We start from the raw sequence: 17,790 nt of genomic DNA, 5'->3' as shown, positions 1-17,790 counted from the left end.
GTCTCATGTTAATATCTATTGTCTTTTTGACAAAATATTACAAATGAGTCCTGGCTTAATGTGGCTGTATTTTGTTCATGCTCTAAAGTATTTTCCAATTGCACCTGTTCTAGCATTTTAATGAAGCAACATGTAAATGCCTAGTTCTTTAAAATATTTCCATGTGTATATACAACCCTACAAAGACTTATAGTCATACATTATATTATGATAAAATAAATACAGCTGCATATCAGACTTCTTTGCATGTTCTTTGATGTGACTTTAGTGGCTGTAGAAAAATGGTCTTCTGAAAGGGACTTCAGTGTGATAGCTAATGTATCAGCTTAGAAAATATGGACAAAGTGTGCAACAGAGACTGAAGGAAGGGCCATCCAGAGATAGCCCCATCTGGGGATCCATCCCATATACAGTCAGCAAACCCAGACACTATTGTTGATGCCAAGAAGTGCTTGGGGACAGAAGCCTGGTATAGATGTCCCCCGAGAGGCTCTTCCAGTGTCTGACCAAAACAGATGCAGATGCTCGAAGCCAACCATCAGAAAGAACACAGGGACCCTTGTGGAAGAGGTAGGGGAAGGACTGAAGGAGCTGAAGGGGGTTGCAATCCCATAGGAAGAACAACAATATCAACCAACCAGAGCTCCCAGGTTTCTAAACCACCAACACACCACCAAACACATGGAGGGACCCATGGCTACAGCCATATATGTAGCAGAGAATGGCCTTGTCGGATATCAGTGAGAGAAGAGGCCCTTGGTCCTGTGAAGGCTTGATGCCTCAGTTTAGGGGAATGTGAAGGTGGGAAAGTGGGATTGGGTGGATGAGTGGGGGCATACTCTAATAGAAGCAGGAGAAGGGGATGGGATCAAGGGCTTCTAGGGGGGTGGAAATTGGAAAAGGGGATATAACATCTGAAACATAAATAAATAAAATATCCAACTAAAAAAACAAATTTTTCAGCTTAGAGACTTATATCACCTTTAGCTGTTTTGAAGTACAGTTTTGTGTTTTTATGACAGACAAAAGCATGTTGCATATGACTAGGAATGTGAAATATTAACAACATAGCAGAAATCATATTTGTTATTAATATTTTACTAGTTTGTTATCTTGGATATTTTTTTAAAGATTTATTCTTCTTTCTTTGTGTGTATTTGTATATATATGTTTTCTGTTTCTACTTTATAGGAGCTATTGACAAAATTATTTTACTCCTTATATAAGAAAGAAAAATCATTATAATTTAGGTATAAATCAACAACCACAATGTGTGATTAGTTATTGTCAATAGAAATCAGAGTAGCTTAGAAAGAGGGTGGCTCCATTGTAATATTTCCTCCATCTGATTGGCCTGTGAACATTTCTCTGGGGGTGTTTTCTTGGCAGATGTTTGATGAGGGAAGGCCCAGCTCATATGGGAAGTGCTACCCCTGGGTAGGTGGTTCAATTATTTAAGAAAATCAGAGGAGCTGCTGTGGAAATCTTGGCAGTAAGTAGTACCTCTATAATATCTTGGCTTCAGGAACTGCCTCTACTTCACTTGATGATGCACTTACTTCAGCTGTAAGTTGAAACAAACTCTTTCCTTCTTAAGATTCTTTTGGTCCATTTGCCTGAAAAATTCATGATGTCTTGGCTTTAAATAGCTGCATAGTATTCCATTGTATAGATGTACCACATTTTCTTTATTTATTCTTCAGTTGAGGGATATCTAGTTTGTTTCCAGTTTCTGGCTATTATTCATAAAGCTGCTATGAACTTAGTTTAACAAGTGTCTTTATGGGATATTGGAGAATGTTTGGGTATGAGTCCAGGAGTGGTATAACTAGATCTGAATGTAGAACTATTCCTAGTTTTCTGAGAAAATGACAATTGATTTTCAAAGTACTTGTACAAGTTTGCACTCCCACTAGCAAAGCAGAAGTGTTCACTTTGCTCCACATCCTTGCCAGCATCTACTATTTCTTGAGTTTTTTATCTTAGGCATTCTGATGGGTGTAAGACAGAACCTCATAGTTGTTTTTATTTGCATTTCCATGAGGAATAAGGATTTGAGCATTTCTTTAAGTGCTTCACGATCATCGTAAGTAAGGTAACCCTGTCCAAAAGGACATGCATAGTATGTACTCACTTATAAGTGGATATTAGCCATAAAATACAGGTATCATGTTACTCTCCACAGACCCAAAGAAAAACAAGATAGGAAGTCTAAGCAAGGAATCTTGAATCTCACTTAGAAGGGGGAATAAAATAGGCATAATAGCCAGATAAAGGGAGGTAACTGGGAGAGAAGGAGGATGGGGATTGGAATGGGGGATTCAGGAACAGGTATGGAGAAAGACAGAAGAGATGGCTAGGTGGCCATGAAAATGAATGGAAATCTGCAACTGATGGGGGTGAGGATGTCAGGGGGCATGTTCAGGATGAGACAGAGAACTGGGATAAAGGAAGCACCCAAGAATCAATGGGGATAATGTTTGCTGTGATTCACTACATTAGGGATATGGAATCTGAAGAGGCCACCTTTTGTAGAGAGATAGGAACCACAGTGGAGCAATAGAGACACCAACCCACCCACAAAGCTTTTAAGCCAATATTTGTCCTGTCTACAAGAAATACAGGCAAAAGGGATGGAGTAGAGACTGACAGAATGGCCAACCAATAACCAGCCTAACTTGAGACCCATCCCATGGGATAGGACCTAACATTAATGATACTCTGTTATGTTTGTAGACAGGAGCATGTTGTCCTTTGAGAAGATATACTGAGCAGCTTGCTCAGACAGATGCAGACACCCACTGCAGTGGATGGAGCATGGAGACTCAAGTGAAAGAACAGGAGGAAGGATTGCAGGCCTCAAGGGGATAGGAACTCCACAAGAAGACCAACAGAGTCAACTAACTTTGGACCCTTGGGGCTCTCAGAGTCTAAACCACTAAACAAAGAACATACACAGCCTGGACCTAGACCTCCCTGCACATATGTAGCAGATGTGAAGCTTGGGCTTCATGTGGTTCCCGAACAACTAGAATGGGGGCTTTCCTGAAAGCTGTTACCTGTATGTGGGATATGTTCTAATAGTTGGACTGCCTTATCTGGCCTCAGTAGGAGAGGAAGTGCTTAGTCTCTCAGAAACTTGAAATGCTAGGGTAAGGGTAATACGCAGAGGGGCTCCACCTGCTCAGAGGAGAAGAGAAGGGATTGGGAAAAAGATTGTGGGAGGGGGGTGACCAGGAGGGGCACAATAAATGGGATGTAAAGTGAATACATACAAAAAATTAAATAATAAAGAAGTATCTTTTGCTCGTGGATTCTTTCTAAGCAACAGAGAACCATGTAAGACACACAGGGATTAATAATAAGTTTGTGTTGCTTCCTAGCTATAGCAGAGTGATGTTGACTTTTTTCAGGAATATGTCAAGAGCTCTTTAAAGGTTATCACTGATTTATTTCATTGGCTTGTTGAGTCTTTAAAAACAGGCTTTAAAATTTAGTGGGAATTAAAAGTAATCTACACAGCTTCTGAAAACACAAGTTAACTTGTTATATCTTGATAGTTTCTAACTCAGTAATGTTAGTAAAATTGATTGTGATCATATAATGTATAGCAGAGACTGAAGGAAAAGTCATCCAGAGACTGTCCCACCTGGGGATTTATGCCATATACAGTTACCAAACCCAGACACTATTTTTGATGCCAAGAAGTGCGTGCTAACAGGAGCTTGATATGGCTGTCTCCTGAGAGGCCCTGCTAAAGCCTTTCATACAGAGGCAGATGTTAGCAGCCAATCATTGAACTGAGCACAGGGTCCCCAGTTGAGAAGTTAGAAAAAAGACTGAAGAAGTTGAAGGGGTTTGCAACCCGACAGAAAAAACAATATCAACCAACCAGGCCCCCCAGAGCTCCCAGGGACTAAACCATAAACCAAGGAGTACACATAGCTCCAGTTGCATATGTAACAGAGGATGGCCTTGTCAAGCATTAATGGGAGGAGACATCGTTGGTCCTATGAAGGCTCAATAAAGGCCCCAGTGTAGGGGAATTGAGGGCTGGGAGATGGGAGTAGTTGGATGAGTGAGGAATAACCTCATAGAAGCAGGGACAGGGAGGATGGGATAGAGAGTTTCCAGGAGGAGGGGAAACATGGAAAGGGGATAACACTTAAAATGTAAATAAAGAATATAGCCAATAAAAAAAGAAAGAAAATTGCTGTTCTAAAATAATGTTATGTAAAAATTCTATATAAAGTATCTCAAGATAAGTCAAACTGAACTGCTACACATTTAACATTAATTATTTAAATGTGAATAAGGGAATAGTAAGATTTATACCATCTGTTTCCTCTCCCCATACTAGTAAGATAGATGAAACTTTCAATATAGAATCTATTTTAAAGGCTGAAGTGCAAAGGGCATTTGTTAATTTTCTCTATGGATCTGGTATTGACAGATAATAGTGTGAGGGCTTATATTAATTACAAAAACATTATTTAGCAAGATAAGTCCATTTTGGATAATAGTTCTCAAAGTTCATGTATAAGAAATCTCTTTGCTTGAAAAATATTATTTTTATTTCTTTGATAATGTTCATTTTATGTGAAATTTATTTGAAGACAGTAACTTGCAATTGTGTAATGCTATTTCTTTTCTTTATCAAGAAATATTTTATCAAATATGAAGTGAATGCTATATTAATTATGATTATAAGGACAGAAATTCCATATTCGCTCTCTACTTCCTAGCTAAAAATGCAATTCCATGCTTAGTCTAATATTAGTATAATAATCAATGGTTTTACTGATTCTGAATCTGAAGGCCTGGAATTCATGTGAACCTGTATAATGAATATCAATGATTGAGATTTCTAAAAAATAAACTCAACTTTTCTCTAAGTTTAATTTTACTGAGGACTTAAGTTAACATAATGATCCTCTCACATATTTGGAGAAAATCAAATAACTTATTTATTCCACCAATCCAAATAGTTAACACCCACAAAGATGAAATCCCCTGACAGATACATCTAGAAATTATGTTTTATTAGATACCCTAGGTACCAGTTAAGTGGACACAGAAAATTATCTGTTTTTCCTACCATGCTGCTACTATCTGAGGACTCCATCTTTTGGTGCAGACTTCATTCTCATAGCTCTTTGCTACAGACCCTCTCAGCTTTTCTTCATAGACCATTTGCATTCTTTTACACCTTCAACTGACTTAAGAAATACTATCTTCCAGGGGCAACATAGCCATCACACTTGCCTAGGACACCCACCCAACGAAGACAAGACCAGATATTAATACTAAGAAATCCCCAAAACATAATATTATATGCTTATGTCTAAGGACAAAAACACAAATATGAACATATAAGACAATATACCTCCACCAGAACCCAGAAACCCTACTACATAAGTTATGAGAAATACAGTAAAGCTGAAGTACAGGATATGAATTTCAAAATTATGACTATGAATATGTTTAAGAACCTTGGTGACATTATGAATAAATCACTTAATGAAGACTATGAAGACACAAAGAAGCATGTGAATGTGAATGATATAATGATAAGGGTTCAAGATATGAAAGTACTAGTAGACTCACACACACACACACAAAAAAAACTTAAATAAAACTGGAAATGAAAAATTTAGGAAGTCAAACAAAAACTTCAGAAGTATGCCTCACCAACCATTACTAGAGGTTGAGTAGAAAATCTCAGGTGGTGAAGAAAAGTTAGAAAGAAGATCTGGACACTTCAGTCAAAGAAAATGTTGAAACAACAACAACAACAACCAGACACAAAACTTTCAGGAAATCAGGTATATCATGAAAGACCAAATTTACAAACAAGAATTGGCATAGAGAAAGTCTACAAGTAAAAGGCACAGAAAATATTAACAAAATCATAAAAGAAAATATTTTCTAATTTGAAGAAGGAAGTGTCTATCAAAGTAAAAGAAGTAGAACATCAAATAGACAGGACCAGAAAAGAATTTTCTATGACACACAACAACCAACACACTAAATGTACAGAATAAATAAAGGATATTAAAAGCTGCATGGATAAAAGACTAAGTCACATATAAAGGCAGGCCTATTAGAATAATACTTAACTTTTCAATGGAGGGGATAAATGCCAGGAGGGGATGTATGGATGTTTTATAAACACCAAGAGATCATGGTTGCCCATCTAGACTACCATACCCAGTAAAACTATCAATAGCAACCCACAGAAGAAGTAAAATTTTCATGATAAAATAAAATTTATGCAATCCCTAGCTTCTAACTCAGTTCGTCTGAATGTACTAGAAGAAAAATGACTTACTTCTTAAGTTGGAAGAGGGTAGCCACACACAAGAAGACATAATCTCAAATCAAAGAGGGGGGAAGATCCATATTATAAAAAGGTAGTAGTAATCAGTAAACAGTGCACATTAGTGGTATCAACCAACTGCCCAATAAAATGACACAAACAGATTAGGTTAGGAAAAATATTCATATTTCAACTGCTTTCAAGAAACACACCTTACCGTAATGAACCATTACTTAAGGGTAAAAAAGGATAGAAAAAGTATTTTAAGCAAATGGGCCCAAGAAGCAAGCAGGCATAATAATTTTAATATCTGATTAAATAGAGCTTAAACAGAAACTAGCCAGAAAGGTATAGGAAAGGACATCACCTACTCATCAAAAAAAACCTTGCTGTAAGGATATTGCAATCCTAAACATGAAACAATGTATGTTCTCCTCAGTGGGTCATGAAGCTTTATCTAACACTGACTACAAATTTGAACACAAGGCAAGTATCAACAGATAGAAGAAAATTGAAACCCTATTTGAATCTGTCTTGTATCTTATCTGACCAACACATATTAAATTTACATATAAATAACAACAACAACAACAACAAAAACCCATGCAAACTTGTGGAAACCTTATTCACTATTGAATGAAAAATGGATCAAGGAAGAAATCAAGAGGGGTATTAAAAAAGATTTTTTTAAAATAATTGAATGAAAATGAAAACACAACATACCCAAACCTATGGGGCATAATCAATGTGGTTGTGATCATTTGAATAGGTTTACAATAGAGTAAACCTCTGAAACTATAAGCAAATCCTAATTAAATGTTTTCCTTTATAAGAGTTGCTGTGGTCATGGTGTCTCTTCACAGCAATAGAAAGCCTAGCTAAGATAGTGGTTTTTAAGAGGTAAGTTTATAGCACTAAGTGCTTACATAAAATAAAGGATCATTCTCAGATTAGTAACACAAGGAAAGAGGATGGGGGCAGGTATAGTGGGCCTAGGATAGATACTGGAGAAGGATATGGCGTGTGTGGCTAGATGTAGCTGTTGAATACAGAGAAGTGACCTGTTTGTCATAGCAGATATACTGGGTCAAGTCTAGACACTGGAGAAGATTTGAGATTTATGGCTGGATGAAGAGGTGGGATATAGCGAAGAAGAAATCTGTGAGTTGAGGTATGTAGGGCAGGTCTATGCCAGAACCTATGGTTAGCAGGGGGGATGGGCAAACTACGTTGGGCCACTGGATATGGGATCCAGGATAGATTTGTGGGCTGGCATGGAAAAGGACAAAAGGAAGAATCACTCTTACTGTCCTGGGCTCTTGAGAAGGTAGTGGAAGGTCTCTGAAATTTCAATAGTTAATATTCAAGACTCTTAGAGCATTAGAAATTTATAGTATTAAAGTGTGTGATACCCAGTGGGACCAATTTGGACATTTCATTGGGGTCCAAATCATGGTGCCCAGTAGAGCAGCCTTACTTTCTTCTCCAGAGAACAGTTAAGCCAAATGGGATTTTTCATTCTCAAATACATCCTCTTCTATGAAAAGCTTGAAAGGGTACAATTTGGTTCTTGTGTTGAATGGCAGAGTTTATGTAAGCAAAATATTACATTTGTGCCTGGGTAATTAAACTTCAGAAATGCCTCACTGAAAAGATTTGCTACAAACATTACTGTCTTCCTGTGATTTTGTATTCTTTTCTGACTTAGAGAGGCCAATACATTTTAAAGATCTCAGTGGATTCTTTCAAGATATATGTAAGTGAGAAATGAGTTCTATAATATTCATCATGCTTTTCCTAGATATTCAAGAATACTTTTTATTCCATTGTAATTTATTTGGATTTGGATTCCTACAGCTAGATATAAATGAAGACAATAACAAAGAATTACTGGCATATTTTAACATTATTACTAAATATAAATAATCAAAATAGCTTGAATTGTTGTTCTCTTTAATGGTGTTTTTTTTTTTAAATGTTTTAATTTTTAGCATAATGACTTTTAAGTTCTCATGAAGCTAGAATTTAATTGATTTCTCCATGGTCTGTGACTTAAGTATGTGATTTATGCAAAAACAGGATCTTGTTATCAGGTTCTGGAGGATAGCCAAGAGTAAAAGGCATGGGCTGTGATGCTTGGTGGAGGTGAGATGGGAGGGTAGTCTATGTGACCTTACTGACAAACAAGGAAAAGAGGGAACCCTTTCACAGTACTGCAGTTTTTATTTGCTAGCATAAGGTGTTTTGTTACAGTTTTATGCTTTCTTTAATGCAGAGTAACTACATTAAATTTCCTTTTCTATATATGTGTATGCATGTGTGTATGTATATATGTATGTATGTATTCATTTTTGTTTATCTTTCCCAGGCTTCTCCTCACCATAGTATCCTCTCGTTGTAGTCTCACTCATTTATTCTTAGTTGAAAAGCACTTTATAGCCTTGACAAATTTATGGTTGACAAATGCCAACTGTCCTCCACATTTCTTAAGACTATTTTCAGCATTGCTTTACTCTATTTTTTCTTATTTTCCCTTATTTCTTCTATTTTCCAACATTGGCTCTATCATGTGCAGAAAACTTTTCACCAATGCCATTAAAAATTCTTACACGTCAAGATGCAGGGATCCATAGTTTATTGTAATTTATCTTTTAACTCCTATTGCCTTCTCTTTCTTACAGATTAAAACCTTAACTGTCCATTATAATGTTCTGCCCAGGGTATATTTGTATATTTTCACTGGAGTAACATAGGCTCTTTATTACACAAGAAATATTTCATAGGAAATTGTATTGGTTCTAATATGGAAATTCTCATGGGGAGTGGAGTAAATAACTGAACAAGAGGGAAGGGACCTGGTCAAGGTTATTCTTAAGCGTTGGTAGACCAATTCTCCTGTTGATGATAAAAATAGCAGACTAATACATCTAATTTATCAAACTCAAGTTTAAAAGACTCAATACAAAGTCCACAGGTAGTTTATTTTTCTTTTTCATTGAACATATTGTTAGCATACCATACCTCACTGCTTAGTAGTAGGTCTGTATTGTAAATATTTTATTATTTACCATTCTTCTGTCTAATTACCATGAGTGTCCTATGACATATATGTTTGATTTCCCACAACTTAAAGCCATTGGGGATGTTTTTTAAAGGTAGACTCTTAGGCTCTGTTTATACTAATGTATCAATTTCTAAATTACATTTCACACAAATGATCCCAGAAAATCCTGATATATACTCTGCTTGAGTGTCTCTGAATACAGTGCAGCTTTCTACTACTATTGCTTCAAGTTTTCCCTCTCAGAAACTTGTTTTGTTCTACTACTGTGTAATTACTTTAGAACTAATTTTGAAGCATTTTGTCAGTCACTATTTATTCTTAATATCCATCTGCAAGGTAGTTACTATAATTCCAGTTGGTTGAGACTATTCATTTCTGTCTATGTTTTAATGCAGGCACATAAAACATCTTTTCTCTAGACTCATAATATACAATTAGATATAAAATTTGTACCCAGACAAATAAGATTAGTACAAATTTTGTAAATATTGGAAGATGTTTTATTTTCCACAAATTTGCTGGTATATTCACATTTAGAATTTGGATCCTGAACTTACATCATTTACCAATCTCAAGGATAGTTTCCATCGATTACCATAACACTCAATAAAATAAAATGACATTCTTATAGTGATATGGCTGGATTTAAATTATACTATTGAGAAATAACAGAATAAAAGATGGGTGACTTTCACTGCCTTTCATTTCAGGGACATGAGTAAGGACATGGGAATAGAGAATACAACACTACTGACAGAATTTGTTCTCACAGGACTCAGTCATCTGCCACAGTGGAAAATCCCCCTATTCTTGCTGTTCTTAGTCATCTATTTCATCACCATTGTGGGTAACCTTGGTCTGATCACTCTCATCTGGAGTGACCCTCACCTTCACATTCCTATGTACTTATTTCTTGGGAGTTTAGCTTTTGTGGATACTTGCCTATCATCCACAGTGACACCAAAGATGCTACTAGACTTTTTTGCCAAGAGTAAATTGATATCTTTCTCTGAATGCATGATACAGTTTTTTTCATTTGGAATCAGTGCAACCACAGAATGTTTTCTCTTGGCAGCTATGGCCTATGATCGCTATGTAGCCATATGCAAACCTTTACTCTACCCTGTGATCATGACAAATAGACTCTGTGTACGTCTTTTAACATTGTCCTTTGTAGGTGGATTTATTCATGTTTTGATTCATGAAAGTTTTTTATTCAGACTAACTTTCTGCAATTCTAACATAATACACCACTTTTATTGTGATGTTATGCCATTGTTAAAGATTTCCTGTAATGACCCTTCTCTCAATTACCTGATGCTTTTTATTTTCTCTGGCTCAATTCAGGTATTCAGTATTTTGACTATTCTTATCTCTTATACACTTGTTCTGTTTTCAATCCTAAAGCAGAAATCTATCAAAAGCATAAAGAAAGCCTTTTCCACCTGTGGAGCTCACCTCCTCTCTGTTTCTTTGTACTATGGCTCTCTTCTCTTCATGTATGTGCGTCCTGCATCTCCACAAGTAGATGATCAAGATATGATGGACTCTCTATTTTACACTGTTATAATTCCTGTACTGAATCCAATTATCTACAGTTTGAGAAATAAGCAAGTAAAAAATTCACTGGAAAAGTTCTTAAAGAGAAACACTTAGGTATAATATTATTATCAGTTATTATTAAAACAACAAATCAGTTGTTATTAAAACATAAAATCATGTGACTACATGTAGCTAAATTTTGTGTACTTGCTGAAATATTTGCATTGACCTCCCCTAGAATGTTTTTGTTGCTAGCTTGTGTGTATGTGAATGTATGGAGTATGTGTATATGTATCCTTATGTACATATTTACATTTGACCATGCACACATATGGAAAGGCTAAAGGAATTTACCAGATGTCCTGCTCTATCACCTTATTTTCTTGAAAAAGACTTTTCTCCAGAGATAAGTACACCTTCTTCTAGCCCCAGTAATCCTCCTTTCTATATCCTCAACGCCAATGATTCTATAGGCATATGTGGGGCCATGATCTTATCAACAGTGAAATCTGAAGTCTTTTTCTACTGGCATTTATATGCTGTGATGCTGGAGATGGAAACAGTTATTCATCTTGTGCTGCAAATGCTCTGACTTTCTGAACATATCCCTGTTCTGAAGAGCTGGCATTTAAATGAACTATTGTCTATATATCCATTTCCTTAAAATATTTAAAATAAATTTTAAATTATATCATGGTGGTTTGAATATGCTTGCCCCGTAGGAAGTGATAGTATTAGGAGGTGTTTCCTGTTGGAAGAAGTATGTCACTGTGTTGGAAGGCTTTGAGAGCTTCTAGTGATCAAGCTCTGCCCAATGAGGAAGAGTCAGTCTCCTTCTGGCTGCCTTCAGATCAAGATGTAGAACTTTAAACTTCTTCTCTAGTAGCACATCTGCTGGCATACTGCCATATTTCTCACCATGATGATTATGGACTGAATCTCTGAAACTGAAAGCTAGCCCCAATTAAATATTTGCATTAAAAAGAGTTGCCTTAGTCATGGTGTCTCTTCACAGCAATAAAAAGTACTAGGGACTGAGGTATTGCTATGATAGACTTGACCATGTTTTTGTTTGAAGGAATGTGGATTTGAGGTCTTTGAATTTGCAAAGCCAATGAATGCTTTAAGTGGGATTTAATGGACCATCCTATTAGGAATATGGAAGACACTAGTACTGTGGGTGATTTTGAATTTTGGAGATCATTCTTCTGATGTTTTGGTGAAAAACATTGCTTCTTTTTGCTCTTGTCTGAAGAGTATGCCTAAGGCTAAGGTGAAGAAATTTAAATTAATTGCATTGATGAAGGAAGTCTCAAAAAACCTTGGCATAGATTTGTCCTCTGGTTTATTCTCTTGAATAATGTTTTAATCAAGCATATCAAGCTTAGTACAGAAAAATACAAAATGTATTCAAATTGTAAAATGGTTCAAACAGTAAAAGGCCACCAGGGGGAACAAAAGAGCTAAATCCTATCTTCAAGAACATTAAATGGAATTAAGGGACAAGATTGCACCCAGCTAAGTTTATTGTTTATGTGTTTGCAGTTGAACAAGGGATAATTATATCATCTTAGGAATTATTACTTGGTTATTGTTTTCATTTGGAATTTAAATCTGAAATGAACTATAATCCAGGAATGTGGAACACACCTGTGATCCAGAATTTGAGGTTGGAAGACACAGGCTTTTAATTCAGATCTTGACATGGGATGAGACACACTTTTGATGCAGATCTTGAGGCATAGTTCACATGAAAACTTTAGCTCTATGCATGGTGGTACATGCCTTTAATCCCATGAGACAGAAACAAGCAAATCTCTGAGTTCAAGACTAACCTAGGACAGTGCAAATTCCAAGTAGAAAAAAAGTTTAGGTGCAGATATCATGGTACATGTCTTTAATCCCAGAATTCAGGAGATAGAAGCATGCAAGTCTCTGGGTTCAAATTCAGTCTACAGAGAAAGTTCCATGACAGCCTAGCTTAGGTGGTAAAGAAGTTGGGAAACAAAAAGCTGATGATAATGTAATAAAACAAAGGGACCATGTTCTAACTCCAAGCAGCAGCAGAACTTGGCAGCTTTGGTCATGTAGTTCTGGATTTAGAGTCAAGGATACAAGCAGTTACTGGGACAGTTGATGCTGGGTAGCTGGAGCTAAGAAATTTGTGGTGGTTAGGAAGAGACCATCATCAGTGAAATCTTCTGGTAAGTGTTTTCTGAGAGCACAAAGAAGTTGTGTTTCAGAGATACCCAAGATTGTACCTCATGCTGCAGCTGGACTTGGTAAAGTGTAAGAATCATCCAGGTGGTATCGATTTTGGAGGCATAAAGTGGTCATACAGATTAGCTGAGGCTTGGCACTGTGATATGCCAGGAGAAGCCATTGGTAAAGATATAGCCTTAGTTGATGGCCCAGGACTGAAGGGCTCATGCAAAGAAGCTGAGAAGGCTTGACATCATGAAGAGAGCCTGTGAAAGACTACGGGTGCAGCCTAGTTGTAGTATAAAACACCACTATATTGGAGATGCCAATACCATAGAATGACCACCAAGAACAGTAGCAGCAGCGGAATGGAGTCAATCAGTGAGTAGAGTGCTACAGAGGGCAGAGCAGAATATAACCCAAGCCCTTTGGAGGATCCCAGAACATCATTCTCAGACATTAGAACAAGAAGCTGTAATGCTTACGTTGCCTTGGAGACCCTAAGATTTTAAAGATGCCAGATGATCTGCCTGCCAAGAAAAGCTGCTGACAAGGGAATGGAAAAAGCCTAAGAGGAAGAAGTTTGTTTCAGTTAGTAAAGATGACAGGAGTTGGAGATCTGAAAAATACTTTGAGATCAGACATGAAAATACTGAGTTTGAAGTTTGCCCAGCTGGGTTTTGGTCTTGCTTTGGTCCAATATTTCCTCACTATGAAGTTTGGAGATGGTAATGTATAATCCTATGATATTGGCAGTATGTGGTCTGCTTTTTTTATTTTGATATTAATTGGGATTTTGATGTAGTTGGGATTATATTTAAGTGATTGGATGAATCTCAGAAGAGACTTTGAACTCGAACTTGGACTTTCATTTTAAATTAATTTGTTTATTTTACACCCCATATTTTATTCCTCACTGTCCACCTTTCTACTGCTCTACATCCCATACCTCCTCCCCAGTCTCCACATGGATATTTCTACTCCCCACCTCATCTGACCTCTAAACTCCCTGGAGCCTCCAGTCTCTTGAGGGTTAGGTGCATCATCTTTGATTGAACACAGACTTGGCAGTCCTCTACTATATGTGTGTTGGGGGCCTCATATCAGCTGGTATGTGCTGCCTCTTTGATAATCTAGTGTTTGAGAGATCTCGGGGCTCCAGATTAATTGAGACTGCTGGTCCTCCTACAGGGTCTCCCATCTCCACAGCTTCTCTCAGTTTTTCCCTAATTCTACAACAGGGGTTAGCTTCTTCTGTCCATTGGTTTGGTGCAACTATCTGACTCTGACACTTTCAGCTGCTTGTTGGGTCTTCCAGAGTGTGGTCATGCTAGGTTCCTTTATGTGAGTGCTCCAGGCCTTGAGCTGGATCCCAGTTTGGGCCCGTTGCTGGACCTTCTTTTCCTTAGGTTCTTCTCCATTTCCATCCCTGTAATTCTTTCTGACAGGAACAATTATGGGTCAGAGTTGTGACTGTGGGATGCCCCCTTCCTCATTTGATGCCCTGTCTTCCTGTTGGAGGTGGGCTCTATAAGTTCCCTCTCCCTACTATTGGGCATTTCATCTAAGGTCCCTTGGAGTCCTGAGAGTCTCTCACCTCTCAGATCTCTGGTGCATTTTCGAGGGTCCCTCCAACCTTACTTGACTATTTTATTTATTTACATTTCAAATGTCGTCCCCTTTCCCGGTGGTGTCCCCTCTACAAATCTCCCATCCCATCTCCCTTCCCCTTTGCCTCTATGTGTATGTTTCTCCACCAACCCACCAACTCCTGCCTCACCAATCTAGCATTTCCCTATGCTGTGGCATCTAGTCTCCACAGGACCAAGGGCCTTACCTCCCACTGATGCCAGACAAGACAATCCTCTGCTACATATGTAGCTGGAGCCATGAATCCTTCCATGTATACTCTTTGGTTGGTGCTTTAGTTCCTGGGAGCTCTGGGGAATCCCGTTAGTCGATATTACTGTTCTTCCTATGGGGTTGCAATCCAGCCTTCAGCTCCTTCATTCTTTCTCCTAACTCTTCCATTGGGGTCCCTAGAACCAGTCCAATGGGTCAGATGCTGGAAGAACTTCTCAGGAGACAGGTATACAAGGCTCCAGTCAACAAGTACTTCTTGGCATCAACATTAGTGTCAGAGTTTGGTGTCTGAAGATGAAATGGACCCCTAAGTGGGGTGGTCTCTAGACGGCCTTTTTCAGTCTGTAATCCATTTTTCGTCCATGCGTTTCCTTTAGACAGGAACAATTCTGGGTTAAACATTTTGAGATATGTGCATAACCCCATCCCTCAACTGGGGGCCATGCCTATATACTGGAGGTGGTCTCTACAGGTTCTCCCTCCCCCTTGTTGGGTATTTCAGCAAATGTCACCTCCATTAGGTCCTAGGAACCTCTTGCTTCTCTGGAATCTGGGACTTTATAGTGGCTACCCCCAGATCCCCCCCACTGCTATATATTTTTATTCATTTTCCTGACCCTCTGTACTTCTCTCCTGTCTCTTCCCATACCTGCACCCCATTTCCCTTCTCCTTCCTCTCTCCCTCCCAGGTATCTTCTACCCTCTACCTCCTGTGATTATTTTTTTTCTCCCTCCTAAGTAGGACTGAAACATCCATACTTTGATATTCCTTCTTCTTAAGCTTCAAATAGTCTGTGAGTTGTATTGTGTCTGAGTTACCTCACTCAGGATGATATTTTCTAGTTTGCAGGTAGTGTGTGAACTTGGACTTTAGCTTTGTTGAGAATGTTATAAACTATGAGACTTTTGAAGTTGGACTAAATGTATTTTGCATTATACTATGGCTTGATATGGTCCCCATAGACTCTTGTGTTTGAACAAGCCTATGGCAGATAGGAACTGGAATATGGTGGTTTGCATATGCTTGGCTCATGGGATGTCCTATTATTAAGATATGTGGCTTTGTCACTGTAGGCTGAGCTTTGAGGGCTCCTAGTGCTCAAGCCCTGCCCATTGAGGAAACATCAGTCTCCTTCTGGCTGCCTTCAGATCAAGATGCAGTACTCTCAGCTCCTTCTTTAATACCTGCCTAAATGCTGCCATGTTTCTTGCCATGATGATAATGGACTGAACCTTTGAAACTGTTGTCAAACTCTGCCCAGTGAGAAAGAGTCAGTCTCCTTCTAGGTACCTTCAGATCAAGATGTAGAACTCTCAGCTACCTCTTTAACACCATCTCTACCTACATGCTGCCATGCTTCTTGCCATGATGATAATGGACTGAACATCTGAAACTGTTAGCCAGCTCCAGTTAAAGAGTTGCCTTGGTCATGGTGTCTCCTCATAGCTAGAAAACCTTAATTAATATACATTTAAAGACTTTTAATAAAATGTTCTAGTATAATAAAATAAAAATAGTAGAAATCAAATGAAAACAATTTAATAGGCTCGTATGTTACGCCTTATGAGATTATACATACATTAGCTGTTGTAGTAGTGTAATACCTGTAAAAAAAGACATTAATATGATATAATTGACAGCATAGAGACAGCATATTTACATTTTGTGCTGAGGATGTGCTATGTTCCTGTAAAGAAATGCAAACTTAGAGAATATTACTAGAAATTTGATAGAATCTTTTATTAAGTTTTATTGGGAAATTATGACTTCTACCTCTTATAGCAGTTCAGCTTGCAGTTCCCCAAATTTCCCTTTACCCTCTTTCCATCTTCTTCATTTACCTTTTTTCCCTCCTAAAGTTATCTTTCATTGTGGGGAGCAGTGGAGCTGAAGAGGCATTCGCCATGGCAAGATGGTGCCTACTTCCGCTGTCAACTCCTAGTAAACAACTGTTTGTGCATGTGCATAGAGAACTGTTTGCACTTGTGCATAAAGTGAAAAGACGCCGAGTCATGGCCCATTCTGGGGTGTTACGTAGGGTAATGAGTGAACAGCCAAGCATGGGCAGACACGCCACACTGTGGGCAGACACGCTGCACTGTGGTGTATATAAGCAGTGCGGATTATTGGCTCGACCCTTTTTTCCCTACGGAGGAGACAATAAAAGGTTGCTGCAGAAGGAACCTAGTGTCCGCGTGTCTTCTTGCTGGCTAGACAACTGGGTGGGCAACAGCTGGTGCCGAAAACCCGGGGCGCTGGGAGAGCCTTACAACAGCTGGTAGGTTTCAGAACTGCAGGACAAGATAAGCTCTGAGAGGCATACTGCTTGATTTTAATTCCTCCGACCCTTTCTCAGGGTTAGAGAGCGCGGCCAAAGCCATGGTAATTGTGCTAATGGTGCTTGTCATACATTCTTGCCTGGAGGATGAGAAATGCCCCGCCTCTGTGGCGTGGGGCGGCGGGGGGGGGGGGCACTTGAGGAGTTACAAGATAGCATGTCAGAAACAGAGGGGAGAGTAGAAGCTAGCCAGAATAAAAGGGAGAGAAAAGATGGGAGAATGGAGGCTAGCCAGGAGAAAAGGGAGAGAAAGAAGAGAAAAAAGGATATACCCAATAGTACAGGCCCTTCCGCTCGACCTGCGAAAGCGAGAGATAAGGGAAAGTACGCCCTGGGAATAGAAAAGTAGAGAAAGAGATGGAGCTTCGAGATGGAAGCCCCTCGAGCCTAATGGCTCTGAGGAATTGAGCCCCTCCGAAGAGGAGGACTTGGAGAGAGAAGCAGCTCACTATAAGGAAGAG

At 38.5% G+C, this 17,790-nt stretch overlaps 1 protein-coding gene across 3 annotated transcripts in view; it reads left to right on the top strand.

Moving 5' to 3' along the window:
• The first annotated feature begins 8,588 nt into the window (after window positions 1-8,588).
• The window catches only part of LOC116086023 (olfactory receptor 187-like), a 49,029-nt gene continuing 39,827 nt past the window's right edge, over window positions 8,589-17,790 (top strand). Inside the window, exons 1-2 of one of the 3 annotated variants that reach the window (XM_031364176.1) lie at window positions 8,589-8,595; window positions 10,120-11,039. In XM_031364176.1, the coding sequence (XP_031220036.1) occupies window positions 8,589-8,595; window positions 10,120-11,039 (927 nt within the window). Of the gene's footprint in view, window positions 8,596-10,097; window positions 11,040-17,790 lie in introns of those variants that run through there. The other 2 variants (XM_031364175.1, XM_031364177.1) reach the window with 2 other exon arrangements.

The sequence above is a fragment of the Mastomys coucha genome, unplaced genomic scaffold, assembly GCF_008632895.1.
Source record: "Mastomys coucha isolate ucsf_1 unplaced genomic scaffold, UCSF_Mcou_1 pScaffold12, whole genome shotgun sequence".
In the NCBI taxonomy this organism is placed as follows: domain Eukaryota; kingdom Metazoa; phylum Chordata; class Mammalia; order Rodentia; family Muridae; genus Mastomys; species Mastomys coucha.
The sequence above is the reverse complement of the archived record's forward strand: the minus strand, read 5'-3'. Positions and strand labels throughout refer to the sequence as shown.